The following is a 24,646-nucleotide window of genomic DNA, read 5'->3' as shown; positions in this document are numbered from 1 at the left end:
ATATGTATGATCGTGTTATCCTGTTATACTGACATTTATTCAATTGAAGTGTTTGAACCAAAAAAGAAACCTTTTACTTGCTGTGTGAATAGACTTATTTACACATTCTCGTGTTTGGTTTGTAAGGGTGACATTCTTCCCACTGGCCAGCAATGTAAGAGGCCTTCTTCTCACTAACCACCACTTTAATTTACTGTGGGCTGTTGATATAATATTTAAAGCAGGGGTTCCCTGAGGACCTGAAAGTTATTGCAAGGGTTCCCTCATGTTATAATGGTCGAGAATCTCTGGGTTATGCTATCATCTAAACTGCTATACAGAATGACCATACTGTCAACCTTATTGTCCGCTTCTAATCAAACTTCTATTGTGCTGAGGTTATTACATTATCTGAACTGAGTTAATAAATGGTCATAGTGCCTCCATCTTGTCCTCTTCGAACCAAACCACACTTCTAATGGGCTGGGAGTATACCATCATCTAAGTCATTTAAAATGACCATAGTGTCCTCCATTTTGGCCCACCTATGGGCAGGGTTTATTGCAATATCTAAATGTATGTATTAAACAGACATAATGTCCTTTTAACTCCAGTAGCGACCCATAGTGGCCCTTTGTACTACACCTCTAATGAGCTGGGCTATTTCATCATCTTTATGATCTACAAAATGGCCATAGTGTCCTTTATCTCAGGCCATTTGAACCACACCTCTAAGGGGCAAGGTTATTCTATCATCTAAACTCACGTATTATCCAGACATGGAGTCCTCTATTCCAAAAAGAGATATCCTATGGTAAGATCTTGGTGTCATCACAAGCTGGAGACTAAGGGCTAAAAGTGGTAGCCAATCTGAAGAGCAACTCAGGGACTCCAGCAAGTAAACAGCTAACCCAAGCTGGGTATTTATTTCTTACCATTACATTATTGTTTAATTTGTCATCTTTGTGAACTTGAAGATCGGGACAGGAAGTGAAGAAATGTTTCCCCAGTGTGGACAAAAGCCAGCAGTTTACAACTACAAGAAGGGTCCAAAAATGGCACCGGTCCAAATGGTGAGAGCCAAGGTAATAGGATGCTCTTGTGATGCTCCTTCAGCAGAGCTTGTGAGATGAAAGTCTATTGATGTATGACATCATCAGCACACCTGTTATGGGTTGCCTCCCCCCGGCAGGTAACATACGGTTACCTGGGGCGCAGAGCCTAAGTGACCCCCTGGTCTTCACCAGCGCACCCTGCAAAGAGTCATGGGCCACCGACCTTAGTGGCCAACAGACTACTTTGCTGCAAGGGGGTCACCAGGTTGCAGATCTTGGGCTCTCCCCACCTGGGAGTGACAAGGATCCGAAGACTTCATAGTGGGAATAGATATCAGACTGGAACACACTGAGTGAAGGCGAGATGGTTAAACAGGTCAAGGTCATGGCAGGCGGCAGACAAGGCAAGGTAGTTGAACAGCTGGAGGTCAGAGCAGGCAGAAGACAAGGCAATGTCAAGTAACAGGGCAGGCAGCAGATAAGGCAAAGTTGAAGTCAAACAGAGACCTAGTTGGCTAAGTATATGCTCTGAGGTTCCAGCAACCTGAGCCTGAAACTGGAGAGGTTTAGAAAGGCCCAGAAGCCAATGGAAGGACAGGACTGAACAATGTGCTCATTGACTGCAAACTCTACTCCAAAATCCCCTTTAGCTGTGCACAGCCTCGGTTTCTGTGCAGGGGATACTAAAAACAGTGGAAAACTCACAGCTTCAGGGGTGCAGGTGATGCTGCAGCTTGCGGAACAGATGATCTGTGGGCGGAGTGGTAACAGCGTCACATATACTCCAAAAAAAGCCTTCATTTGGTCACATATACAACAAACATGGCATACAGTGAATGCTTGATGAAATACAAGTTCAGGGTATCTTGATGTAGTGATGACAAATATTTATCTATGGACATATAGACAAAAACACCAACCATTGAAGGTCATCATAGTACTCACTATAAATCAGATCTGAAACCCCATGGAGCATACACTTTTGAAACTGACATGAAAAAACTTGGTTGCTGAATGGCATTTGTTAGATGCACCCAGCCAGTGGATACTTTTTGTAGATACTAAAATCAGACTTTAACCCATATCCATATTCCATATGTTATGTTCTGGTTTGGGCTGTCTAATGAAATGAGGGTCACCCTGGGAAGTGAGAAGATACTTCGGTGATGAAGGGGGGTGGCTCTAAAGTCCTTGGAGAACTATATTAATTACACAGGGTTCATTTTAGAGTGGATGGCCAGATTTGGAGAATAAGGAAGATCTAGGACTAGCAGGCTCAGCATCCACATCAAACTTTTCCAACCATTATTAATACAGTGTTTGATCGGAGTTGTCTTTACATGGTTTTTATGTTTACATTGACTCCACACCATACCCCATGGAGCCCTTTCCCACCTACAGACCCCAATGCATGAGGTGTAATAGATACAGCTACCCCACTGGGTCCATGTAGTCCTTGAATATCATCTGACACATGTGTGGAATTGGACCTTCTGGACTATCTGTCTCACCAATGAACAACTCTTTATGAACTTGGCAGATTTTAATCACATAATATATTGCATTCCTGAGCAATTTTTTATTTTAGAAAATTTAGGATAACTGACACAAAATAAAAACAAGGTTTAATGAAAATATTTACTTATATATTCAAGGCCAGATATCAACATTCAGCCAAATCTGTTAACAATGATCTATTCGTTGGTCCATTATCCAGTTGACCAATGACAAGCCAGTTTTTTAACGAAAAAAGAATGACCAAAAGACCACAATGTTCACCTGTGAAGGGTGAGTTCTGATTGGGTTCAGCTTGAATTAAAACATGACGGACAGACTGCCCACTGTATCACTACAGGCAGAATCTAGTCTCTCAACAGTTCCGGGTGTGACTGCTCAAGATTTGTGCCACAGCCCCAAGAAATGGAAAGCCAACCAACATTTTCCTGATGTTGAGTACTGGTGTCCTATGCAACATGTTCCATGATTCAGTGTCACACTTTCCATTGTCAGGTAGTCCATTCATCAGACAGTGAGGTCTCAGTAGATGGTGGAGAGTTCCATAACTGGAAGGTGGTGAGATGTTGCTTTTGTTCCTGACCCTGCACTCCCATCACAGCAACTTCACAATTCCATGTCAAAGAGATAAGACACTTCAGTGGGGTGGAATATAGCCAATATAGGAGGAACTCCTCACCACTGGAGATTCTGACACATCTAAACCAGAAGATGAATGAGCCAACCAGGTTGTCCAGAAAACCAAGAAGCCACCCTTGAGAAGATGTTGCCTCTTAAAAATACGTCATCTGTAGAGTTGTTCTACAGACAGATAACGGCTACCAAGCAGTCCACATTATCAGTAGATGTGCCACCTCTGATGTCTACTTATATTTCCTTTTATAAAACATTTCCTGGGCTCTCAGCCTGTCAAGGATGTCCATCTGTGTGAATGCTTTGCTGTTGAAGAAGGTCTGGTTTTTCAATAGGACATTTTCCACTCTCTGAACATGAACAAGGACTCTCACCCGTGTAAATTTTCTGGTTTAGGAAAAGTTTCCATTTCTGAGCGATACATTTCTGACACACCGAGCAGGAATAAGGACGCTCATCTTTGTGATCCTTGAGGTGTACACAAAGTTCAAAATTAGTCTTAACAGATTTCACACACCTAAGACAAGACAATGAACCCTTGCCCGTGTGAGCTTCATTTCTTGTAGACGTCTCCTTAAGATGAGATGGCCCTGTTAATTTCTCCACACTATGAGATCTTAGATGAAGATCTGGAGTCACAGTATGTGATTGGTCAGAAGGTTCCTCAGATTTAGAGGGGTTCACTGATGTCTCTAAATGTTGAGGTTCGCCATGTGTATTATAAGGAAAAGGATTTACTCCTGGAGAAAATTTTGTGATGTCATTATCTTCTGCTGTACAATCTGGAGATGATGCAAAATGTCCTGAGGTATTCCTGACATACATTTCATCTGTTGGAAATAAAATGTCAAAGGGTGTTAAAAGTGTCATTGTAGAAGTCATGAACGTTGGTATAACAGTCAACCATTTCACAGATTTCTGACACAGGATTGAGGACAATTGTAACTCCATAGTATGACACTAACCACATAAGGAATGAATGGAGATCTACAGAAGAATTTTCATATGGTGTACAGTATCTCCTCATTTGTTGGAGACATGACGTTATATTAAGGAATGGAGATGGACCTTTCATATGATGTACAGTATCTCCTCCTCATTTGTTGGGGACATGACGTTATATTGAGGAATGGAGATGGACCTTTCATATGGTGTACAGCAGGGGTGCCCAACAGGTGGCTTGTGATCTACCGGTAGATCGCAAAGGCAGCACAAGTAGATAGCGGAGCCCTGCCTTTCAAAAATAACTCTACTGCGCACAGCAGTAATTAAGTCCAAGTTTTTATTGTTGGTAGCTCATTTTGACTTGGTCATTTTAAAAGTAGCTTGAAAGCCAAAAAAGTCTGGGCACCCCTGGTGTAAAGTATCCCCTACTCGTTTGTTGGGGCCATGACGTTTTATTATGGAATGAAGATGTGTATCGTATCTCTTCCCGATACCTATCCTCATTCATCATTCTACATGGCTGCACGTGTATTTAGTGTTTATTTCTCACCTGTGCTGATGTCAAGAGAAGGCTCCTGTTTCAGAGTCTCCATCATCCCAACCTCCTCGGTAGACCTCTGATAATCCATCACAGAAGTTTCTTCTTCTTCCTCTTTAAACTCAACTTTCATAAACATCTGTTCTTCATGCTAAACCAAAATAATGAATAGAAAATAACATACTTAACAGGTGAGCACTAAACAGGAAGAGCCTACACAGAAATGTAAAATGTCATACAGTTTGGGGACACCTTTGTGTTCTGCTCATCTAGCCTATTATACTGAGGGGCCTCTTACAGTTCTAGGGGAATGTAAAAAAAAGGGGATGGGGACATCTCCCTAGAGGGTTTATGGGGCCCTCAACTTCACCAACCTGACCTCAGCTTTGATATAGAGCTGTTCTTCATGCTAAACCAACAGAAAAATAAAAAATACCATCCTCAAAATGTGAGCTAAAATATAGATGTGTGTATTATTATACAGTTCAAAGTACGTTTTTTTGTTCTACCCTTCTACCTGATGATGTTGAGGGATCTCCTGATCTTCTTGTGTGGAATACAGAGGACGGGGACATCTCTCTGGTGGATTCCAGTTACTGGATCCATCTGTAGGAAACACACACACTGACTGAATACATTGTCTCTATGTGTTTATCAGATGATGGGGAATCTAGGTGGACTCCCTGCTCCCTCTGGTACAATGAAGTTTCCTCTTACCAGGTGATGTGAGGGGTGTCGGATTCCCCATGATGGTGTCCTTGCAGAGATCATTTTCTCCTTCTAAATACTCCTTCATCACACCATACTCTGTCTCTTCTTCTTTTTTTATCTCGTCTTTGAGTTTAATATTAAAGTTACTAAAATTTCCATTCTGAATGTAAATGTAAAACAAAATAGTAAAAATGAAGCTAACGTACAGTTCACAATTTAACTGTTGGTGACTGGTAATCCTTTTACCTGATCATGGTGAGAGGTGCGTTCATCGTTATGTGTGGAAAGCTGGTAATACAGAGGACGGGGACATCTCTCTGGTGGGTTCCCGTTACTGGACCCATCTGTAGGAAACACACACACTGACTGAATACATTGTCTCTATGTGTTTATCAGATGATGGGGGATCTATCCTCCGTACTGCTCTCTCCTTTACAATAAAGTCTCCTCTTACCCGGTGATGTGAGGGTCTGGTGATCCATCATGACGTGTTTGTAGAGGTCCTTGTGTCCTTCTAAATTCTTCCACTCCTCCATAGAACCATCTTGACACCTTATAGGAACCTGACACACACAATGATACGGTCAACATGCAGACACATCCCATAATAATCTCCCAGAATTCCCAGCACCGCTCACCTCCCCCGTCAGCAGTTCAATCATCTTTTGGATGACTTCAAGAATCTTAGTGTTGTTTTCAGGGGTCATAAAGACAGATGAGTGGACAGTAATAGGTCTCTTAGTTCCTCCTTGATGGTTACTGGACATCATATACTCAGCAGATGTCTTCTTTACCACAGCATAACCCTGTTAAAATTTTATGAGAACTAATAATGCTTCCTGAAATCAGGCTGACATTCCCACAATATTTCCCATACCAGAATCAGAGGTGTTTTATTATTAGAGTGATGTCATATGACCTCACAAAATCCTCCTCACCTCTCCAGCTAACAGGTAGATGATCTCCAAGGTAAGGTCTAATATCCTCTCAGTCATGTGACTTTGATCTTTGTCCATTATCATGAATGTAGTCATGTGACTTAGATCTTGGTCGATTATCGTTGATGTAGTCATGTGACTTTGATCTTTGCCCATTATCGTTGATGTAGTCATGTGATCTATACAGATAAAAAAATGGTAAAAAACTTTAGAGTTCTGCCGGGCAAAAAAATATTGAACACGTCAACCTTTTTCTCAGTAAATATATATTTCTAATGGGGCTATTGACATGAAATTTACACCAGATGTCAGTAACAACCCAAGCAATCCACACATACAAATAGATCAAAACAAATATGTCCATAAATGAAGTTATCTGTAATAAAGTGGAACGGAACAGAAAATAAGTATTGAACACAATTACTGGAATGTATTTATTATGTAATAGAAAAGCCTTTGTTGGTAATGATGGCTGGTAATGGTAATGAAAGACTCCTGTATGAGGAAAATAGTCACATGCATAACTTAGTTGTGATTTTGGCCCATTCTTCCACCCAAAATGTTTTTAAATTTTGCCGGTTTGGGAGGCCTCTTCTATGAACTCTAATCTTCAGTTCTTTCAACAGATTTTCAATTGGATTCAAGTCCGGTTTGACTGGGTCATTCTACTCCTCTCTCGGCTATGATGATACCCAACATTGGGTGATTGGTGCAGATTCTTGCACCTTACTATTTTAGTGATGGGTAAAAGTTGTTTTTAGACCATGCTCCCATCTTTTAGGAAATTAGTTGTGCCCCAGCTCGTGTTCACTTATGGAGACTTAATTATGGAGAAAGAGACATTGTAGAGTTCCAAACCATTCATGCTCAAGACCCTACACATCAGCTAACCCAATGGGAGGCCTATGACTAGAATCAGAGGCATCTTCATACTACATGGCTCAAGGTTGAACTAGAACGCTTGAATTAAGCCAGGGTTGTACACTCCTAGACTTCTGAAGACAATAATCCTGTATGTGAACGCACAGGGAGACAGATTGGTAGACAGTAACAAAGATATAGCCTGTGGAACTCTACAATTTACCGCGAGTTTCCACGCTTCGCTGATGAATTTCTTCTGGATCAAAAATTTGAGGGCAGGCAAATACCCGAGTACAGTTGGTTTTACCCCCCACTTTTACAAAACCTTTGCTGCCTCACCTCACCTATATATTTTTTTCAGTAGACAGTATGGAACATTTTTGTATTTCCCAAACCAGCCAAGGACTCATCTCTCAGTAGCAATTACTGCCCTACATCCCTCTTTAATGTAAACATTAACCTCTATAGCACTGTATTTCACCATTGCTTCCTTCTCTAAATCATGGAGATCAGCTGGGATTTGTGCCTGGTAGAGAGGCCTGGGACTATACCACCAGAACCATTCACATTATCTCCTAGCTCCGAAGCAGCCCATCCCTGCCTGCCTTTTGGCCATAGCTGAAGAGAAGTCTATGGACATGTTGAATTGGCAGTTCTGGAATCAGACCTTAAAGCATTTAGACTTGGGTCCTCTGTTATGTAAATGGAACTCCGCCAGAGCCCTTCTCCATCTCAATCTGTACGTAACAGGAATGCTTGTTATCCCCACTCTTTTTTGGCCTGATGGTAGAACATCTAGCAAATGCCATGCACAACAACCCAACCATACATGGTATTCTGATACCTTTCCACTTCCGCAAATTGGCCCATATGCAGGTGATTTACTGCTCTATGTAAAACAATCTCACATTAGTTTTCCCTCATTTTCTGAAATTCATTGATTTGGTTAATTTAGCAAGTTCAAGGTCCACTACTCCAAGACCCTCCTGAAGCCCCTGGTTACGTCCCTAATGCAGAACTTCACCTTCTGCTGGAATGCTACCTCTATATCGCGGTCTCACAGCACGGCTTTTTTACCTGTTGCTCGGCACCATCTGCAAGGTGTCCTCCCTCTCCACGCTGTACCAGTACTTTTGTCAACTACTACTGATTGCTTAAGATCCCTGATGCGAATATAAGGGCTCCAGTTTGCATGTCACAAGACTGCTTACATTATTGAGAAGGATTTACCTGTAGGTGACCTGTAGTACCCCTCAGGGACAGGATACTCCTCTGATTTTATACACAACTATAACACCTAGGACACCAACCTACAGAACTATATGCAATCCATACAAGCAACCAACGCATGTTGTCAAAGACACCCCTGAAGAAGCCATTTGTGGCGAAACGCGTCGGGTACATCAAAATAACATGTTTTGATGGTTTAATACTTTGGATGGTTAACAGTTTATAAGTTGACTAGTTGTTATATGTCTAGTGCCCACTATTGACCTGTGATGAATCCCCTTTTGTTCATGTACTGTATTGAGCAATGTTAATGCTTTAATTACTTCTGTCTGACCACTAGGTTGTCTGGTGGCCTCTTGTATATTTGTATGTTGATACATCTTGTGTATCTGTCTTATGAATACACTGTGAGTCCCAAAAACCCTGCTCAACTCTCTGTCTTTACTTCTAAATGATCTACCTCTATATCTTACCTAGGCACTGCCATACCATCAGCTCTCTCCCCCTTATATTCTCCTAGTTATATCCCTCTACTTAGGACTCTGGCCAAGGTTTAGGAACGCAATCAAGAGCAATTTCTTCATTTGGAAGGATGTCTATTCTGAAAATGGAAACCCTACATGTATTATACATTAAACATTTTTCAAAGTATAACCATAGTATTGTCAAGGATGCCAAAATTTAAAACCCCTAAAATCAAATATATCTGGAGAGGATCCTGTCCGAGACTCAACTACACCTCTCTGTGTATTCCCAAATAAAAAAAGGGGGTATGAGTCTTCCAAATTTTGAAATGTATCATAAGCCTCTGTTCAGGAAATTAAATTCCACCATAGCTCGAAAAGAAATGCACCACTCTCTTCCCACTAAAGCTGCCTTTAATCTGGTGGACTTCCTCTGAACGGCTGGATCTTACCACCTTTCCTGGCCCACCGAGCCCCTGCCTTCCACACAGGTTTTTCTTCCCACACCCTTGGAGGATATACTAGAAGGTCTTGGCCCCAGGCCAGACACTTTGTTAATCCTGCCATTGGTCCGTTTCTCCCTGCTACATCCTCCTGAAAGAGACTTATTGGTTGCTAAGTTATCAGCTAAACTCATATTGTTCACCCTCTGGGCCAATAGAATGAGTGAGTTCATGAGACTGGAAGAACTCAGGGCTACAGATGATAAGTCTTGACCAATGGTCTATCTGGCTGCTAGTTTTCTTCTCCCCTCCCCCTTTCTGCCAGACTTGAGTTTTAAATGATCCATTTCATTTATAATCTTATGCTCTGTGATCTTCATAGATGTGAACAACTACTTTGTAACCGGACTGCACTGTTCTGTATTGTAATATTTAATTGAAAATACCGTATTTTTCGGACCATTAGACGCTCCGGACTATAGGACGCACCAGGTTTTCCGCACGGGAAAACAAGAAAAAAAAAATTCATTTGATTTCCCCTGAGATCCAGCGTGCGGCACTTGTGCCCGCCCATGAAGGCGGCGCCGATCGGCATTCATCAAATCAATCGGCGCCGCCTTCATGGGCGGGCACAAGTGCCGCACTCTGGGACACAGGGGAACACAGAGGAGGAACACAGACACTGGCTGCTGTCAGCCTCTGTCTGTTTTCCTCCTGTGTGCCCTAATTCTGCTTTATCCCGACCTCCTACACATCACAAAGCATGTTCAGTGACTAGCAAAGCAAGAATATTGTATGGGGGAACAGAATGGAGTGGGCACTCCCAAAGTGTAACCGAGGGAAAAAAATCATTCTGGGAACTGGAAACATCCCTGGCTATGTGGCAGATGTGAAATAGATAAAGGTAGAAAGTAAAAATTCTCAAAATGTACTCACTTTGCTCTTGGGACAGAGTAGAAAGGAAAACAGACAGAGGCTGACAGCAGCCAGTGTCTGTGTTCCTCCTCTGTGTTCCCCTGTGTTCCAGCGTGCGGCACTTGTGCCCGCCCACGAAGGCGGCGCCGATCAGCATTCATCAAATCAATCGGCGCCGCCTTCGTGGGCGGGCACAAGTGCCGCACGCTGGAACACAGGAGGAAAACAGACAGAGGACCGGCGGGGACACAGGTAAGTAAAAAAATATGCCCCTGTACCTCTGCATTCGGACCATAAGACGCACCCTGATTTTCCCCCCACTTTAGGAGGAAAAAAAGTGCGTCTTATGGTCCGAAAAATACAGTAATTAATAAAAAAAAGATTCACCCACAAACTTACACAGTGCGCATGCATAGAAGCCATGTAGGTTCAGTGATTTACTTGCTCTACCTGCTAATTCCAGGTCTTTCTGAAGCTCGCCGCGAGTCATCCTTGGCTCATGGACAACTTCTTTAGTTATTCTTTTGACTCCTCTGTTAGAAATCTTGCGTGGAGCACCTGATCGTGGCCGATTTAGGGTGAAATGATGTTCTTTCCACTTTCGTATTATGGCCCCAATTGTGCTCACTGGAACATTCAGAAGCTGAGAAATACGTCTATAACCAATGCCATCGGTGTGTTTCGCTACAATGAGTTTGTGAAGGTCTTGAGGAAGCTCTTTGCTTTTACCCATCTTGAGATGCTTCTTGTGTGATACCTTGGTGAAGAGAAAACTTCAATGAGGAGTAAACCAGCTGATAACAATTTTCACTGATAGGGGGCAGCATTGCTCAGTAAGCCTGGACTATCATTGTATCTCCAAAGCTGTGCATTTAATGAATTTTAAAGATATTTTCATTACAGTGATATTTTGATTACATATAGCCATAATAATAAGTCATAAAACAGATAAACTATCTGGGCCTTCTCTTTTTTTTTTTTTTGCTCTTCATGAACATTATAGCACATTATATGTACATATAGGGCAGCATGGTGGCTCAGAGGTAAGTGCTGTGGCCTTTGCGGCCCTAGGTTCCAGTTCCGAATCTCAGCCAGGACACTATCTGCATGGAGTTTGCAGGTTCTCCCCGTGTCTGTGTGGGTTTCCTCCAGGTACTTTGGTTTCTTCCCACATCCCAAAAACATGCCGTTAGGTTCAATGGCTTTACCCCAAAATTGACCTTAGACTGTAATAAAGACATATGACTATGGTAGGGGTATTAGATTGCGAGCTTGAGGGACAGCTAGTGACATGACAATGGACTTTGTACAGCGCTGCGTAATATGTCGGCGCCATATAAATACTGTGTAATAATAATTATTTAAGGATTTGAAGGACACCCCTTCAATCACCATTTCTGAGCCTGGAAAACACCATGGAATGTGCACAGCTGGCGCTTTTTAAGAGCGCACTCACCTAAACGGCTCTTACTGTTTCTGGACATGTCACACCTCTGTTGTGTTCTGCCAAACCCTGGCTCATTATTCAAATCATACCCGAGCTCCAACTAGAACCCTACCAATGTATGTTTATTAGGGTCTGCTGGATATAAAAGACATCACAATGACTATGTAGGGAGAGGATATAAAGGTGTGCACTGAGTGAAAATACAAAATATTATGCTATTACCTCCTTTGCTGCTGGTTTTATTTTCTACTTCCTCTCAACTTACCCTTCCTGGCTACGTCACTTCCTGGATGCAGCTTACATAACTTCCTGTTCCTGTTTGACACTCTATGGAACTTAGCACCACCTTGTGGTGAGTATAAGAACTTCAGACTATTTTCATTTTTAAATACATTGCCTAAAGAGGAACTAAACCCAAAAGTGCCTAAAACAAAAAAAAAAATACACTTACCTTCAACCCCGGAGGGCAGTCCAATCCACCCAAAGGTCTGTTGGGGCCCGCGTCGTCCCGGCATGAATTTTCGTCTCTTCTTCTGGGCTCTTCTTTTTTAAGTGTTGACATTTTCAATGTTGAGTCCTTGGTCACAATAACCTTGTCTTGGTTAGACAAGGTTCTTATATCACTTTATTGAAAAATATTCCTGATGCAGGAAACAAACACATTTCTTACTTGACATTATTGTAGGATGTTAAACATTATTTTAAAATTAAAAATATATACTCTTGTTTAGACCCAAAAAAATGACGCTTTGCTGCTGTGAAATAATATTATTGCTATCTAATTGTTAGCTCTTTGGGTAATAAACCCGTTCCCTACCTTTTTTACCTTTCATTTTATTTTAAAGTTGGTCACATTTTGGTGTTGAGATCCCCCTAATTTTCAATCAGACCCTTATCCAGGCCTTCAGAAGGAGTTTTTATGAAACCTTGTTGCCCCATCCCCCATTTCTGTGCCAAACTAAGCTACATAGCTTTCTTCATTGGCAGGTATCATGGAGGGGTAACAAGCACTATTGCCCCATTGTTGAAGGACAGGACGTCTTTAGTATTATTTTTATGTTTATTACACAGTTTTACAAAGTCTTTTCCCCACACCCAGGGAATTTGGGGTATTGTAAGTAACCACACTTGGCTCCTCAATGCTTTTTTTTGCTTATTAGCGCTAAAATGAGCAGAACCGACTAGCAAGTTTTAAATTATATATATTTTATTGGGATGTTTTTTGATCGCTGGTCATTTGGGGTTTAAGCCCCTGGATTCAGGACAGAAAACAGTAAAAGTATACCCAATGGAGTTAAAGAAAGCCTTATTACCCAATCAGATGTTAATACATTCTAACCCCCTCCCCCACACACACTATATCGGTATATTAGATATTAAATTATAAGGAGAAGAGAAATGATCAACAGCAGCTTGGAGTAACCAACCAAAAGGTCCATCCGGTAATGGTCACTGATTGGGTGTGACAGCTTACTGCTTTACAATGATTGGTGGCTTTGGATAGACAGACATACAGAGGTACAGTATTGGGTCAGTGGTGAGATGCGTGATTCCACGGGATTATTAGAATTACGATATTGGATGACTCTATTTATCATATAACATCTAGATGATCCCTAGAAAACAGAAGAGGAGCCACTTCACTTGCATTTTCCAGCTTTGACTTTTACAGACGGTTCCGGTTTATCGAAAACTAGACCTGCACCATCACCGATCATGAGTATGAAATTTTGGAGCCCACCATTGTGATCATGATGGTGGGCCATGAGAAAATAAGGTAGGTGTAACTAAAAAGGGAAAAGTTTCAAATACTCACTTCTCTTGCCTGCCCTGTCATACATCACTCGATTTCTTTGTGGTCTCCTCCAGTCCACTACTAACCCTTCCCTTAGTGTCCAACTCTTGGGAAGATGGGGTGGAAGTTTAAAAAAAGTTTGTGGCTCTATGTATATCTTTACAATATCCTTGGTGATATCCGTGGAATATCAGCTGACTTGTATGAATTTGGCTCCGAGGAGACCTAAGCTGTTTCAGTTGATCGTGGTGCTTGAAAGCTGGCTTGAAGAGGGTCAAGTCGTTATATGGAGATAGGTAGATTGAAGTCTTATGGAGGAGGAGAGATGGGACAGTATGCCATAGTAGCAAAAAAGGGAAATAGGAAGAGGTAGAGGGAGGATTTTTTATATAGTATTGGGAGGACACTTGCATGTTTGAAGGAAGAGAAAATACCAGAGCACAGGGAAAGGATGACATGATCAGCCGGTACAGTGCCGGGATGGAAGAGTGAAAATGGGGTACGTCAGAGGGAATTGGAGGACACAAGCAGCGAGGGAGTTGATAATAATAAAGTAGGCGGCCGTGTCATGGGAAAAGAAGGTAGTGTCAGGGCGTGTAGGATTCAGGAAGAAGTCAAATACAGCAAATGGCTGAGCACAGAAAAATATTCAACCAGAAAGCTTATCTGTGAATGATAATTTCTGATTGGGTATGATGGCTTATTGTAGCTTTACAAAGATTGGCGTTATCAGGATAGTTACATATACTGAAGTACAGAAATATACCAGAATGTCACCTATCGGGTCAGTAGTAAGGAGTTCTGGACGATTCCAGGGGTTCACTAGAATGACGTTAGTAGGTGGCTGTGTTTCAATTGGTCTAGATGGTCCCTGGGGAAGCTAGCTAGTAGAATAGGAGATAAAAGAGCCACTCTACTTGTAAAGTCCAGAATAAAAAACTTTATTTATATTTCAACTAAAACACAATTGACTGTAACAGCTAGACCAGGAACAGCAGATAGAATCATCTTAAATCCCATGCCAAAGTAGCCTTGTCCACCATGTCACTAGAAGAATGATCCGTGGTACTGGATGAAGAACAGCGGATAGAACATTGACTTATGTCCCATGCGTCACAATTGCTGCCAAACCCGATAGAGAAATGGTGTTCCAGCTTGATATTTGTGTGCCATAGTCCTGAGAAATAGGGATTCAACTTTTTCCTGATGTCACATGTCCTGGCGTAGGATTAGACGGTAAGATCTCGGTAGATGGTTTTCATATATGGAAGGTGGTGAGATAAGTTTGAGTTCCTGGCTGTACATTCCTGTTGCAGTCATCCCAAGGGGTGTAACCAAAGAGAGGTGGGGATACCTCATTGCCAAACGTAAGAAACCAAAGGATTAAAGTGCCAACCAGGTTGCCCAGAAAACCAAATAGCTGCTTTTGAGAAGATGCAACCTCTTAAATATACCTCATCATCCAACTGTTCTACAGATAGCAGCCACCATGCAGCTATCCTCAATATTAGATGTGCCGACTCCGATATATACTTCCTCGTATATAACACTTCCTGTACTCTCAGCCTGTCAAGGATGTCCATCTGTGTGACTTGTTTGGTGTTGAAGAAGGTCTGCTTTTTTAAAGAAACTTTTCCTACACACTGAACATGAGAAAGGACATTCACCTGTATGAATTCTCTGGTGTTTAAGAAGACCTCCTTTTTGAATAAAACTTTTCTCGCACTCTGAACAGGAATAAGGACGCTCACCTGTGTGAGTTTTCTGGTGTCTCAGAAGGCTTCCCTTTTTAGTGAAACACTTTCCGCACTCCAAACATAAATAGGGATACTTGCCTGTGGGAGTTCCCTGTTCTGTCAGAAATGCTCCATTCACCGAAAAACAAATTCCTAACCCTCGACTTGAACAAGGATGATCACTTGTGCAACTTTTCTGGTGTCTACGAAGACTTCCTTTCACAGAGAAACGTTTTCCACACTCAGAACATGAATATGGACGCACACCTGTGTGAATTCTCTGGTGTGTTAGAAGATGTCCTTTCTGTGTGAAACATTTCTCGCACTCGGAACATGAATAAGGACGTTCACCCGTGTGTACTCTCTGGTGTCTAAAAAGTTCTCCTTTCTGAGTGAAACATTTATTACACTCTGAACATGAAAAGGGGCGCTCACCGGTGTGAATTCTCTGGTGTCTAAGAAGCTCTCCTTTCTGAGTGAAAAATTTCCCACACTCCAAACATGGAAAAAGACATTCCCCTGTGTGAATTCTCTGATGTGTAAGAAGTTTTTTTTTCCGAGAGAAACGTTTACCACACTCTAAACATAGGTGGGGACGCTTTTGAAGATCATCTTTTGCAAATACATTTTTACCCCTCTCTGAACATGAGAAAGAACCATCACCTGTGTGAATATTATGGTGCACAGGAAACTTGTTTTTCTTTGTAAAAGATTTCTCCAACTCCAAACACGACACTGACTTCTCTACTGTGTGATCCTTTTCATGGCTTAAAGAAGATTCCCTGGGACTAGATGGATCTGTTGTTCTCTCTTCACTGTGAGATATTAGATGGAGATCTGGAGTAACAGAATGTGATTGGTCAGAAGATTCCGCAGGAATAGAGGGTTTCACCGATGTCTCCAACTGTTGAGGTTCAGGATGTGTATTATGAAGAATAGGATTTACTCCTGGAGAAGATTGTGTGATGTCATCCTCTTCTGCTGTACAATCTGGAGATGATACAAAATGTCCTTAGGTTTTCCTGACATAATGTATATACAGTACAGTACAGTTGGAAATAAAATGTCAAAGGGTGTTAAAAGTGTCAAAAAAAGAATGAATAATGGTAAACCATTTCACAGATCCTTAAAACAGGATTGAGGAGAGGACAACTGTAACTCCATAGTATGTCGCCAACCAGATAAAACATAAATTGAGATCTACAGAGGACCTTTCATATGGTGTACAGTATATCCTCCTCATTTGTTGGGGACATGACGTTATATTGAGGAATGGAGATGGAACCTGACACACACAATGATACAGTCACCATCCGGACACATCCCATAATAATCTCCCAGAAGTCTGGGTTGTCCTAACAAAAAACTACCTGTGAAAAAAAACTACCAGGGGGCGTATACCAATGGATGTGTACAATGACGTCATCGTTAGGAAAGTTTAACTTTTACTGACTGCTGCATGTCATTGACAGCAGCCTTACATCCCTCCCAGTACAAACCTTCATATCTCTTAAACAGTATGTCCTACCGACCTAGCATTGTCAGGATACACAGGGTATAGCTAGCAGTACCCCAAATTTCATCTCCCCACCTTTAATAACTTACAAAATATGTTATATAGGTATAAGGTATATGCTCATAATTATAAAATCTAGTGAAAAATGAACATCAGGGTGTTCAAGTGTGTCTAGAAGCCTGAAATTAAACATACAAATTCTGGACCCCCGGGGCCACTTAGATAGCAAGGAGCTGCAAACCCCAAATTTAACCGACCTGTCACAAAACTGGAAAATTCATACTATACTACCCTGTCCACTTCCCCACTTTGAACCCCAATTACTCTGGAATGGGGAGATGTACAAATTAAAATGTAATCGTCGGGCCATCGTTAGAACACATAGAACTCCACCCATCAAAAAAATCTACCCTGTTACACATTGCTGGAGGCTTCTAGCACCTGAACCCCAATTTCTCAGGAACCAGGGGGAACAGGTGAACAAAACTAGAGGTGCAAGTGGGGGACACCTGTGGCTAACACCCCCTAACATTTCATCAATTTACAAAGAAATTGGGGTTCCGGTGCTCGAAGCCTCCATCAATGTGTAACAGGGTTTTTTTTTTTTTATGGGCATTTTTTTATGTTCTGACGATGGTCTAACAATGAAATTTTAGGCCACAGGTGTCCCCCACTTGCACCTCTATTTTTGTTCACCTGTATCCCCCGTTCCAGAGAAATTGGGGTTCAAGTGCTAGAAGCCTTTACCATTGTTTAACAGGGTAGTTTTTTTATGGGCAGAGTTTTTTATGTTCTGGCAATGGCCTAACAATTAAATTTTAGGGGGTGTTAGCCACAGGTGTCCCCCACTTGCACCTATAATTTTGTTCACCTGTATCCCCCGTTCCAAAGAAATTGGGGTTCAGGTGCTAGAAGCCTCCATCAATGTGTAACAAGGTTTTATTTTTTTTTTATGGGCAGTTTTTTATGTTCTGACGATGGTCTAACAATGAAATTTTAGGGAGTGTTAGCCACAGGTGTCCCCCACTTGCACCTCTATTTTTGTTCACCTGTATCTCCGTTCCAGAGAAATCAGGGTTCAGGTGCTAGAAGCCTCCACCAATATTTAACAGGGTAGTTTTTTTCTTTTATGCGCAGAGTTTTTTATGTTCTGGCAATGTCCTAACAATTAAATTTTAGGGGCTGTTAGCCACAGGTGTCCCCCACTTGCACCTATAATTTTGTTTACCTATATACCCCCGTTTCAGAGAAATTGGGGTTCGGGTGCTAGAAGCCTCCATCAATGTTTAACACGGTAGTTTTTTTATAGGCAGAGGTTTTTATGTTCTGGCGATGGCCTATTGATGAAATTTTAGGCAGTGTTATTCACAGGTGCCCCCCGTTTGCACCTATAATTTTGTTCACCTGTATCCTTCCGTTCCAGAACAAATTGGGATCCAGGTGCTAGAAGCCTCCAGCAATGTGTAAGGGTATTTTTTTTTTTTATGGGCAGAGTTTACCCTGTTGGTATACACCCTCCAGTGGTTTCTTTTTCATGTTAGGACAGCGCCACTGCTCACCTCTTCCGTCAGCAGCTCTATCATCTTCTGGATGACTTCTAGAATCCTCCACTTATTGTTTCTCTGAAATGTCAGAGAAGGTAAAGGAGGCACATGAGAACTGCTGCTGAGAATAAATTGATTTCCAGGTTTCTTCTTCACTACTTCATAACTCTGTGAGAAAAAAATGCTAATATTCAGCACTGAGATTATTTCCAGACACCTCCACACCAGTTTTATTAATAGAGATATAAAGTTTACAAGATAGCGCTCCGAGAATCATCCTCACCTCTCCAGTCTGTAGATAGATTAACTCCAATGAAAAGTTAAATATTTGGTCATTTATATGACTTTTACTTTGATCCATCCTCTCCGGGGTGGTCTTTCCATCCATACCGGATTCTAGAAGGAGAACAATCTAAGAAATATCTGCACTGCTGTGATGAATAATGTCTGCAAAACATACATCTATTATTATCAAAACATGTGGTCATTGTAACAGATTTCAATCAAACTTCCAGTCTATAAACCAGCCGCTCTGGGTCTAGAGTTGGATATTTGGCTCTATATTTAGGGAGTATATATGAACCTACAGTCATGATAAATATGGAGGTTGATGCTACACAGGACGAGTCTCACTGTGTGCAAATATACAGTAATATTTTTTTTTTTACCTCCTCTCTACCAGTTCCTACAATTTCCTTTCTCAACTTCCTCCCAACTCACCTTTAACCCCCAACTTCCTTTTTTTTTTAACTGACATCACTTCCTGTTTGAACTCTATATCACTTCCTCTGCAGTCCGCTCACCGTACATGAGATCATCACCTGGTGGTGAATATTAAATTTGCAGCCTACTTTGTTCATCTCTTTGCAAGCTGTGACATATATTATATGTGACATATATAATATTATTTTTAGCCAGTTATATGTTTTATCATATCATGGCTATGTGTTAAATCTAATTACACTTCATTTAAAAAAATATTTTCTTTTAGTATTCCAGAAAAGGACTCCAACATCTCTCCCCCCACTGTCCAAACTACATTCTCCAACAGCTCTCCCCCACTGTCCACACTACATTCTCCAACAGCTACCCCCCAACTTCCAATGTAAACAATTAATATATTCCCTCACATGAGTAATGCACCTTCACACTATACATAAGGTAAAACTGGCAATGAAAAAGAAATGGTTTGGATTGTCAAAACAACAAGAGATTATATGAAGGATGGCTGGAAAAGAATATCATGCACGATGGAGGTGAACGTATGTTGGAAGTAGGATAATAGGTTTCGTTGGGGACATGACATTATATTGAGGAATGGAGATGAACCTTTTATATGGTGTACAGTTTCTCCTCCTCATTTGTTGGGGATATGAGGTTATATTGAGGAATGGAGATGGACCTTTCATATGGTGTACAATATCCCCTCCTCATTTGTTGGGGACATGACATTCTATTGAGGGATGGAGATGGGTCTTTCATATGGTGCCCAACCTATGGCCTGGGGAGCAGCCAGATCCAGCCCCTCTCTGTTTGTTGTCTTACGGGGGATGGGGTGCATGCATCTCCTATGTTCCACTATGAGATTGTGCTTCCAGAAGAGGGAGCTTCCTGAGCATGCTTAGTTTGAGCTCCCTTAAAGTGGGCGTGTACCATAGATCTGGCAATCAGCTGTGCCTGCTCCCTGCCCACCTTGTACTGTGAGATAATCCAATCAGCAGCAGCAGCATGAGAGCTGTGTCTGTGTCCATGCAGCTGTCATTTTCCCATGTGTATATTTCCTACACTGAGTGTCATAGAAATGTGATTATTTTCATAGTACACAGGAGACACTGAGAGCTGTTACTAAACTAAATTTCATAAAAAATGTAACAAATAACAACAAATGTCTTAAATAGCAGGGACATTTTCACATTAAAGGGGACTATTTCAAGACATTGGTCCCCCAAATTGAGCATGTTAGGGACCCCAGGGGACCACTCTCATGGCAATGAGCATTCATTACTACAGCACCATCACAAGATATGGAAAACTATATATATAACTATATGGCCCTGGTCAGTACTAGTATTCTCCAGACACCAGTTTCCGAATCTAATACCGTAGTCTTCACCTATAGCAGCCTCAGGTGACTGGTTGTGTCTACCAGCACTCGGTTGCCCCCAGGACTTGGGCAAGTGATGGTGTCTGGGGACAGGCCGGCAGCTGACCGGGAGCCCAACGATACACAGTACAGAAATTACCATGGAATCCAGAAACAAGTTGAAGTCAAACACAGGAGATCGGTCCACCAAACAAGGTAGAAAGGAAAAGGCACAAGCAGAGTCGGGGTCACAGGCAAAAGTCGGTCCAGGCTGAGTTCAAGCAGATTGTCAGGAACGGGAAAAAGTCAGCAACAGAAAAATACTCAGAATCTCTCCAGCACAGATAAGCCTAGCTAAACATTATAACAGCCACTGGTGATTGGGAACAAAGAGGCTTTAAAGTCCCAGCAGCCAAAAGCTGTGCTGAGTCAGGAGCTGATCAGCCTCTAGAATCTCCTTTAGCTGTGCACAGCCTACCAAGGGATGCTGGGGATGCCATAAATCCATCCATGGGTAAAGGGAAGCAGGGGCTGCTGCAAATAACATCTCCGGACAGAACAGTGAGAGGCAGCTGCTCTCCTAACACCTTCGGAGAACGCTATTTTCTCAGGAATGGTGAAAAGTGGGGACCTGAGATGTAGTAGTAAGAACATGAACCTCTTGGCTATCTGTCACATGAATTGCATTACTCAGGAAGTATCCACCGCAGAGATTTTGTAGTACAAAGAAGATTAACGGCTCACTATAACTGACAGGATGCATTGTATGGTGTAGTTTCTGCTCTGTGGTATAGGAATAGTGAGCAGGGAGCAATATATGACCGACCAGCACTGTTTGATTTTTGATTTTTGCTTTAGTTTTGTATCTTTTAATAATATTTCATATGGTGTACAGTATCTCCTCCTCATTTGTTGGGGACATGACGTTACATTGAGGAATGGAGATGGACATTTCATACGGTGTATGGTATCTCCTCCTCAATTGTTGGAGACATGACGTTATATTGAAGAATGGAGATAGACCATACACAACCCGAGGTTACTAAGTCATATAAAACTGCATACCATAATGTAATTTTTTTTTTTTTACACAGGAAATGAAATAAATACGAGGATAAAGGTAAAATAAAAGGCAACTCTCCACATCCTGCCCTCCAGCAGTGACCATCCACTTGTCCAGTCTACAATCTTGTAGGTGGTTCATTCTTGTAAACATGTGAGTCAGTGTTCCCAAAACCCTTTTGTTTAGGTCTCCTTTCCCCACACTTTGGACATGAATGTGGACGATCTCCTAAATGACTTCTCTGGTGTTTGAGAAGGCTTGCTTTTTCCTTAAAGCATTTCCCACACTCTGCACATAAATAGGGGCGATCATCTGTGTGGACTCTCTGGTGTCTAAGGAGGTGTGATTTATTAGGGAACGGTTTCCCACACTTTGAACATGAATAATGAGTTCCACCCTTATGACTTTTCTGATGTAAAAGAAGCTCACTTTTCTCAGTGAAAGATTTTTCACATTGTAAACATGAAAAGGTCACACTGGTGTGAGATCTGAGATGGCTATGAAGCTCAGATTTCATCTTAAAAGATTTTCCGCAACCCAAACATGAGAATATGCTTTCTCCTATGCAAACACCTTCATGGCTTAGTGAAGATTCATTGGAATTAGATGTGACTGTTGATCTTTTTAAACCTTTAGAACTAGGATAAATATCTGATGTAGCAGTATGTAATTGTCCAGAAGACTCCCTGGGAAGAGATGGATCTGTTGATCCCTCCACACTGTGAAATTTTAGATGGAGATCTGGAATAACAGTATGTGATTGGTCAGAATATTCCTCAGGATTACATGAATCTGTTGATGAACGTGAAGTTTGAGATATCAGATAGATACCTGATGTAACAGTATGTGATTCACCAGAAGATTCCTTGGAATTAGATGGATCTGTAGCTGCATTCACACTATGAAAACTTAAAGGGATATCTGACGTAACAGCACACAATTTATCAGAGGATTCCTTGGAATTACAGGGATCCATTGATGTCTCTAAACAATATGTTCTTTGATGTGTGTTTTGTGTAACAGGATTTACTTCTGAGGAATCTTGTAAAATATTATCCAATTGCCCATCTGTTGGAAAATATTATTATTAGAAACCTTAAATAATTTTAACTCACCAGTCACATATGAAAAGATAAATCAATCAGATTAAGAACAAAGTATCAAAGCCTAATATAGTGAAATCAGTAAAAATAACTGTACAAAATGACCAAAAATGTTCTCATAGGAATGAGGATGGACCTTTCATATGCTGTACAGTATCTCATTTGTTGTGGACGTGACGTTATATTGAGGAAAAGAGATGGACCTTTCATATGGTGAACAGTATCTCCTCCTCATTTTTATATTGAGGAAAAGAGATGGACCTTTCATATGGTGTACAGTATCTCCTCCTCATTTGTTAACAACCCTAAAGTTAAAAGAAGAAAAGATGATCATTTCAACTTACAATCATTCAGATCATCTTTTTAAAGTTGACTTCCTGACTTTACATGTATACCAATAATAATATATTCTAACATTACTGTAGATGTTCAAACTTGTAATCTCTTAAAACTGTTGGTGTTGTGACGTTCTTGTATAAATAATCTTACCTGATAATGTGAAGGCCTGCATATGGTCAGTAATCATTCAACATGTCTGCACAGTTTCTGTGTTTAGTGTTCATTACTCACTTGTACTGATATCTGGAGAAGGTTCCTCAGGTTTGACTGTTGCCATCATCCCAATCTGGTGATAACCCATCACAGATGTCTTCTCTTCTTCTTCTTCTTTAACCTCCAATTTTATATACAACTGTTCTTCATGCTAAACCAACAGATATTAGAAAATATCATCTTTTTTGTGAGCACCAATAAACTGAGGCTACAAAGAATAATGTAACTCCATGCAGACTGTATTACCCATTTACCTGATAAGGGGTGGCGTGGTCTTCCTGTGTGGAATCCCAGGAATACAGAGGACGGGGACATCTCTCTGATGGGTTCGCATTACTGTTTCCATCTGTAGGAAACACACACACTGACTGAATACATTGGGGCCTGATTTATTGAAACTCTCCAAGTCTGGAGAAGATAGAATAACATAGAAGAACCTGTGTGATCCAGCAAACTAGGAATGGATTTATTCAAACTCATTTGCTATTAGTTGGCAAATGTTTTCAATTCTAAATTAGATCAATTCCTGGTTTATTGGATCACCCAGGTTCTCCTATTATAGTCTATGTTCCCCAGTCTTGGAGTGCTTTATTAAATCTGGCAAATTGTCTCTATGTGTTTATCAGATGATGGGGGATCTAGGTAGACCCTCTGTACTGCTCTCTCCTTTTACAATAAAGTCTCCTCTTACCCGGTGATGTGAGGGTCTGGTGGTCCTCCATCATGACATCCTTGTAGAGGTCCTTGTGTCCTTCTAAATACTCCCACTCCTCCATGGAGAAATAGACACTGACATCCTGACACCTTATAGGAACCTGACACACACAATGATACAGTCACCATCCAGACACATCTCATAATAATGTCCCAAAAGTCCCGGCACCACTCACCTCTCCCGTCAGCAGATCACTTATTTTTTGGGTTATTTGTAGAATTCTCTGCCTATTGTTTCTGTCAGGTGTCAGAAATGGTGAGGCCGACAATGTCTTACTACTTTTCTTCTTCACTACTTCATAACTCTGTGTACAATGTAATGCCAATAATTAACTCTGCAAATATTTCCAGAATTCCTCCGCATGTTAATTATAAATATTATTATTGATAATAATAAACAGGATTTATATAGCGCCAACATATTACGCAGTGCTGTACATTAAATAGGGGTTGTAAATGACAGACGAATACAGACAGTGATACAGGAGGAGAGGACTCTGCTCCGAAGAGCTTACAATCTAGGAGGTGGGGAAAGCAGCACACAAAAGGAGGGGAGATATGTAGTGGTGGGAAGTAGTGATGGTTTTGAAAGACAGAAGAAGTTGAGTATGCAAGTTTGAAAAAATGGGTTTTGAGTGCTTGAGCAAGCTGAATAGGATGAGGAAGACCATTCCAGAGAGTTGGGGCTGCTCTAGAAAAGGTTATGAGTGAAGGAGTGAGTAGTAGGTCATTGGAGGGGAGGAGAGAGCAGCTGGGGGAGTACTTTCTTACCAGGTCAGAAATGTAAGTGGGACAATAACTGTGTAGGGATTTGAAGGCAAAGCACAGGAGATGAATTTGATTCTCAGGTGGAAGCCAATGGAGAG

The 24,646-nt window shown here is 41.4% G+C and overlaps 3 protein-coding genes across 5 annotated transcripts; all 3 read right to left on the bottom strand.

The window, feature by feature from the left end:
• Positions 1-2,653: 2,653 nt before the first annotated feature.
• Positions 2,654-12,174, bottom strand: LOC140338982 (uncharacterized). Of its 3 annotated transcripts, none has more exons than XM_072423414.1 (10): positions 11,699-12,174; positions 10,627-10,984; positions 6,315-6,493; positions 6,015-6,182; positions 5,831-5,939; positions 5,623-5,720; positions 5,383-5,536; positions 5,183-5,271; positions 4,678-4,816; positions 2,654-4,012 (listed from the first exon to the last, which is right to left on the bottom strand). In XM_072423414.1, exons 1-10 carry the CDS (start codon positions 11,747-11,749, stop codon positions 3,459-3,461), a joined length of 1,899 nt encoding a protein of 632 aa, XP_072279515.1. In that variant the 5' UTR covers positions 11,750-12,174; the 3' UTR covers positions 2,654-3,458. The 3 variants fall into 3 exon arrangements, with proteins under 3 accessions (XP_072279515.1, XP_072279517.1, XP_072279516.1); XM_072423416.1 differs by having other exon boundaries at positions 11,897-12,172; XM_072423415.1 differs by having other exon boundaries at positions 10,678-10,984; positions 11,699-12,170.
• A 2,212-nt stretch (positions 12,175-14,386) lies between these two features.
• On the bottom strand, positions 14,387-18,653 carry LOC140338908 (uncharacterized). The gene is made up of 3 exons (XM_072423225.1): positions 18,549-18,653; positions 18,274-18,433; positions 14,387-16,216 (listed from the first exon to the last, which is right to left on the bottom strand). Exons 1-3 carry the CDS (start codon positions 18,651-18,653, stop codon positions 15,039-15,041), a joined length of 1,443 nt encoding a protein of 480 aa, XP_072279326.1. The 3' UTR covers positions 14,387-15,038.
• Positions 18,654-21,231: 2,578 nt separating this feature from the next.
• LOC140339112 (uncharacterized) lies at positions 21,232-24,085 on the bottom strand (the record flags this gene model as incomplete). Its single annotated transcript, XM_072423680.1, is given in 5 exon segments — positions 21,232-22,479; positions 23,085-23,217; positions 23,321-23,412; positions 23,758-23,881; positions 23,957-24,085. Coding segments are annotated over 4 exon segments (1,260 nt in total). The 3' UTR covers positions 21,232-21,529.
• Positions 24,086-24,646: the final 561 nt, after the last annotated feature.

This window comes from Pyxicephalus adspersus, chromosome 10, assembly GCF_032062135.1.
Source record: "Pyxicephalus adspersus chromosome 10, UCB_Pads_2.0, whole genome shotgun sequence".
Classification (NCBI taxonomy): domain Eukaryota; kingdom Metazoa; phylum Chordata; class Amphibia; order Anura; family Pyxicephalidae; genus Pyxicephalus; species Pyxicephalus adspersus.
Note: the sequence above shows the minus strand (reverse complement) of the source record. Positions and strands in the feature narration are given on the sequence as shown.

What these genes read in the sequence shown, in the direction of transcription:
- LOC140338982 (XM_072423414.1), bottom strand. Translation starts at nt 11,749, where the DNA reads ATGAGCCAGGGTTTGGCAGAACACAACAGAGGTGTGACATGTCCAGAA. An exon ending in TCTACCTGTTAGCTGGAGAG is followed by an intron (nt 6,183 to 6,314) that starts GTGAGGAGGATT and finishes AAATTTTAACAG; the next exon opens with GGTTATGCTGTGGTAAAGAA. An exon ending in GCACCTCTCACCATGATCAG is followed by an intron (nt 5,537 to 5,622) that starts GTAAAAGGATTA and finishes ATTTACATTCAG; the next exon opens with AATGGAAATTTTAGTAACTT.
- LOC140338908 (XM_072423225.1), bottom strand. Translation starts at nt 18,653, where the DNA reads ATGGATGGAAAGACCACCCCGGAGAGGATGGATCAAAGTAAAAGTCAT. An exon ending in TCTATCTACAGACTGGAGAG is followed by an intron (nt 18,434 to 18,548) that starts GTGAGGATGATT and finishes TTTTTCTCACAG; the next exon opens with AGTTATGAAGTAGTGAAGAA. An exon ending in GCTGACGGAAGAGGTGAGCA is followed by an intron (nt 16,217 to 18,273) that starts GTGGCGCTGTCC and finishes GGAAAACCTAAG; the next exon opens with GACATTTTGTATCATCTCCA.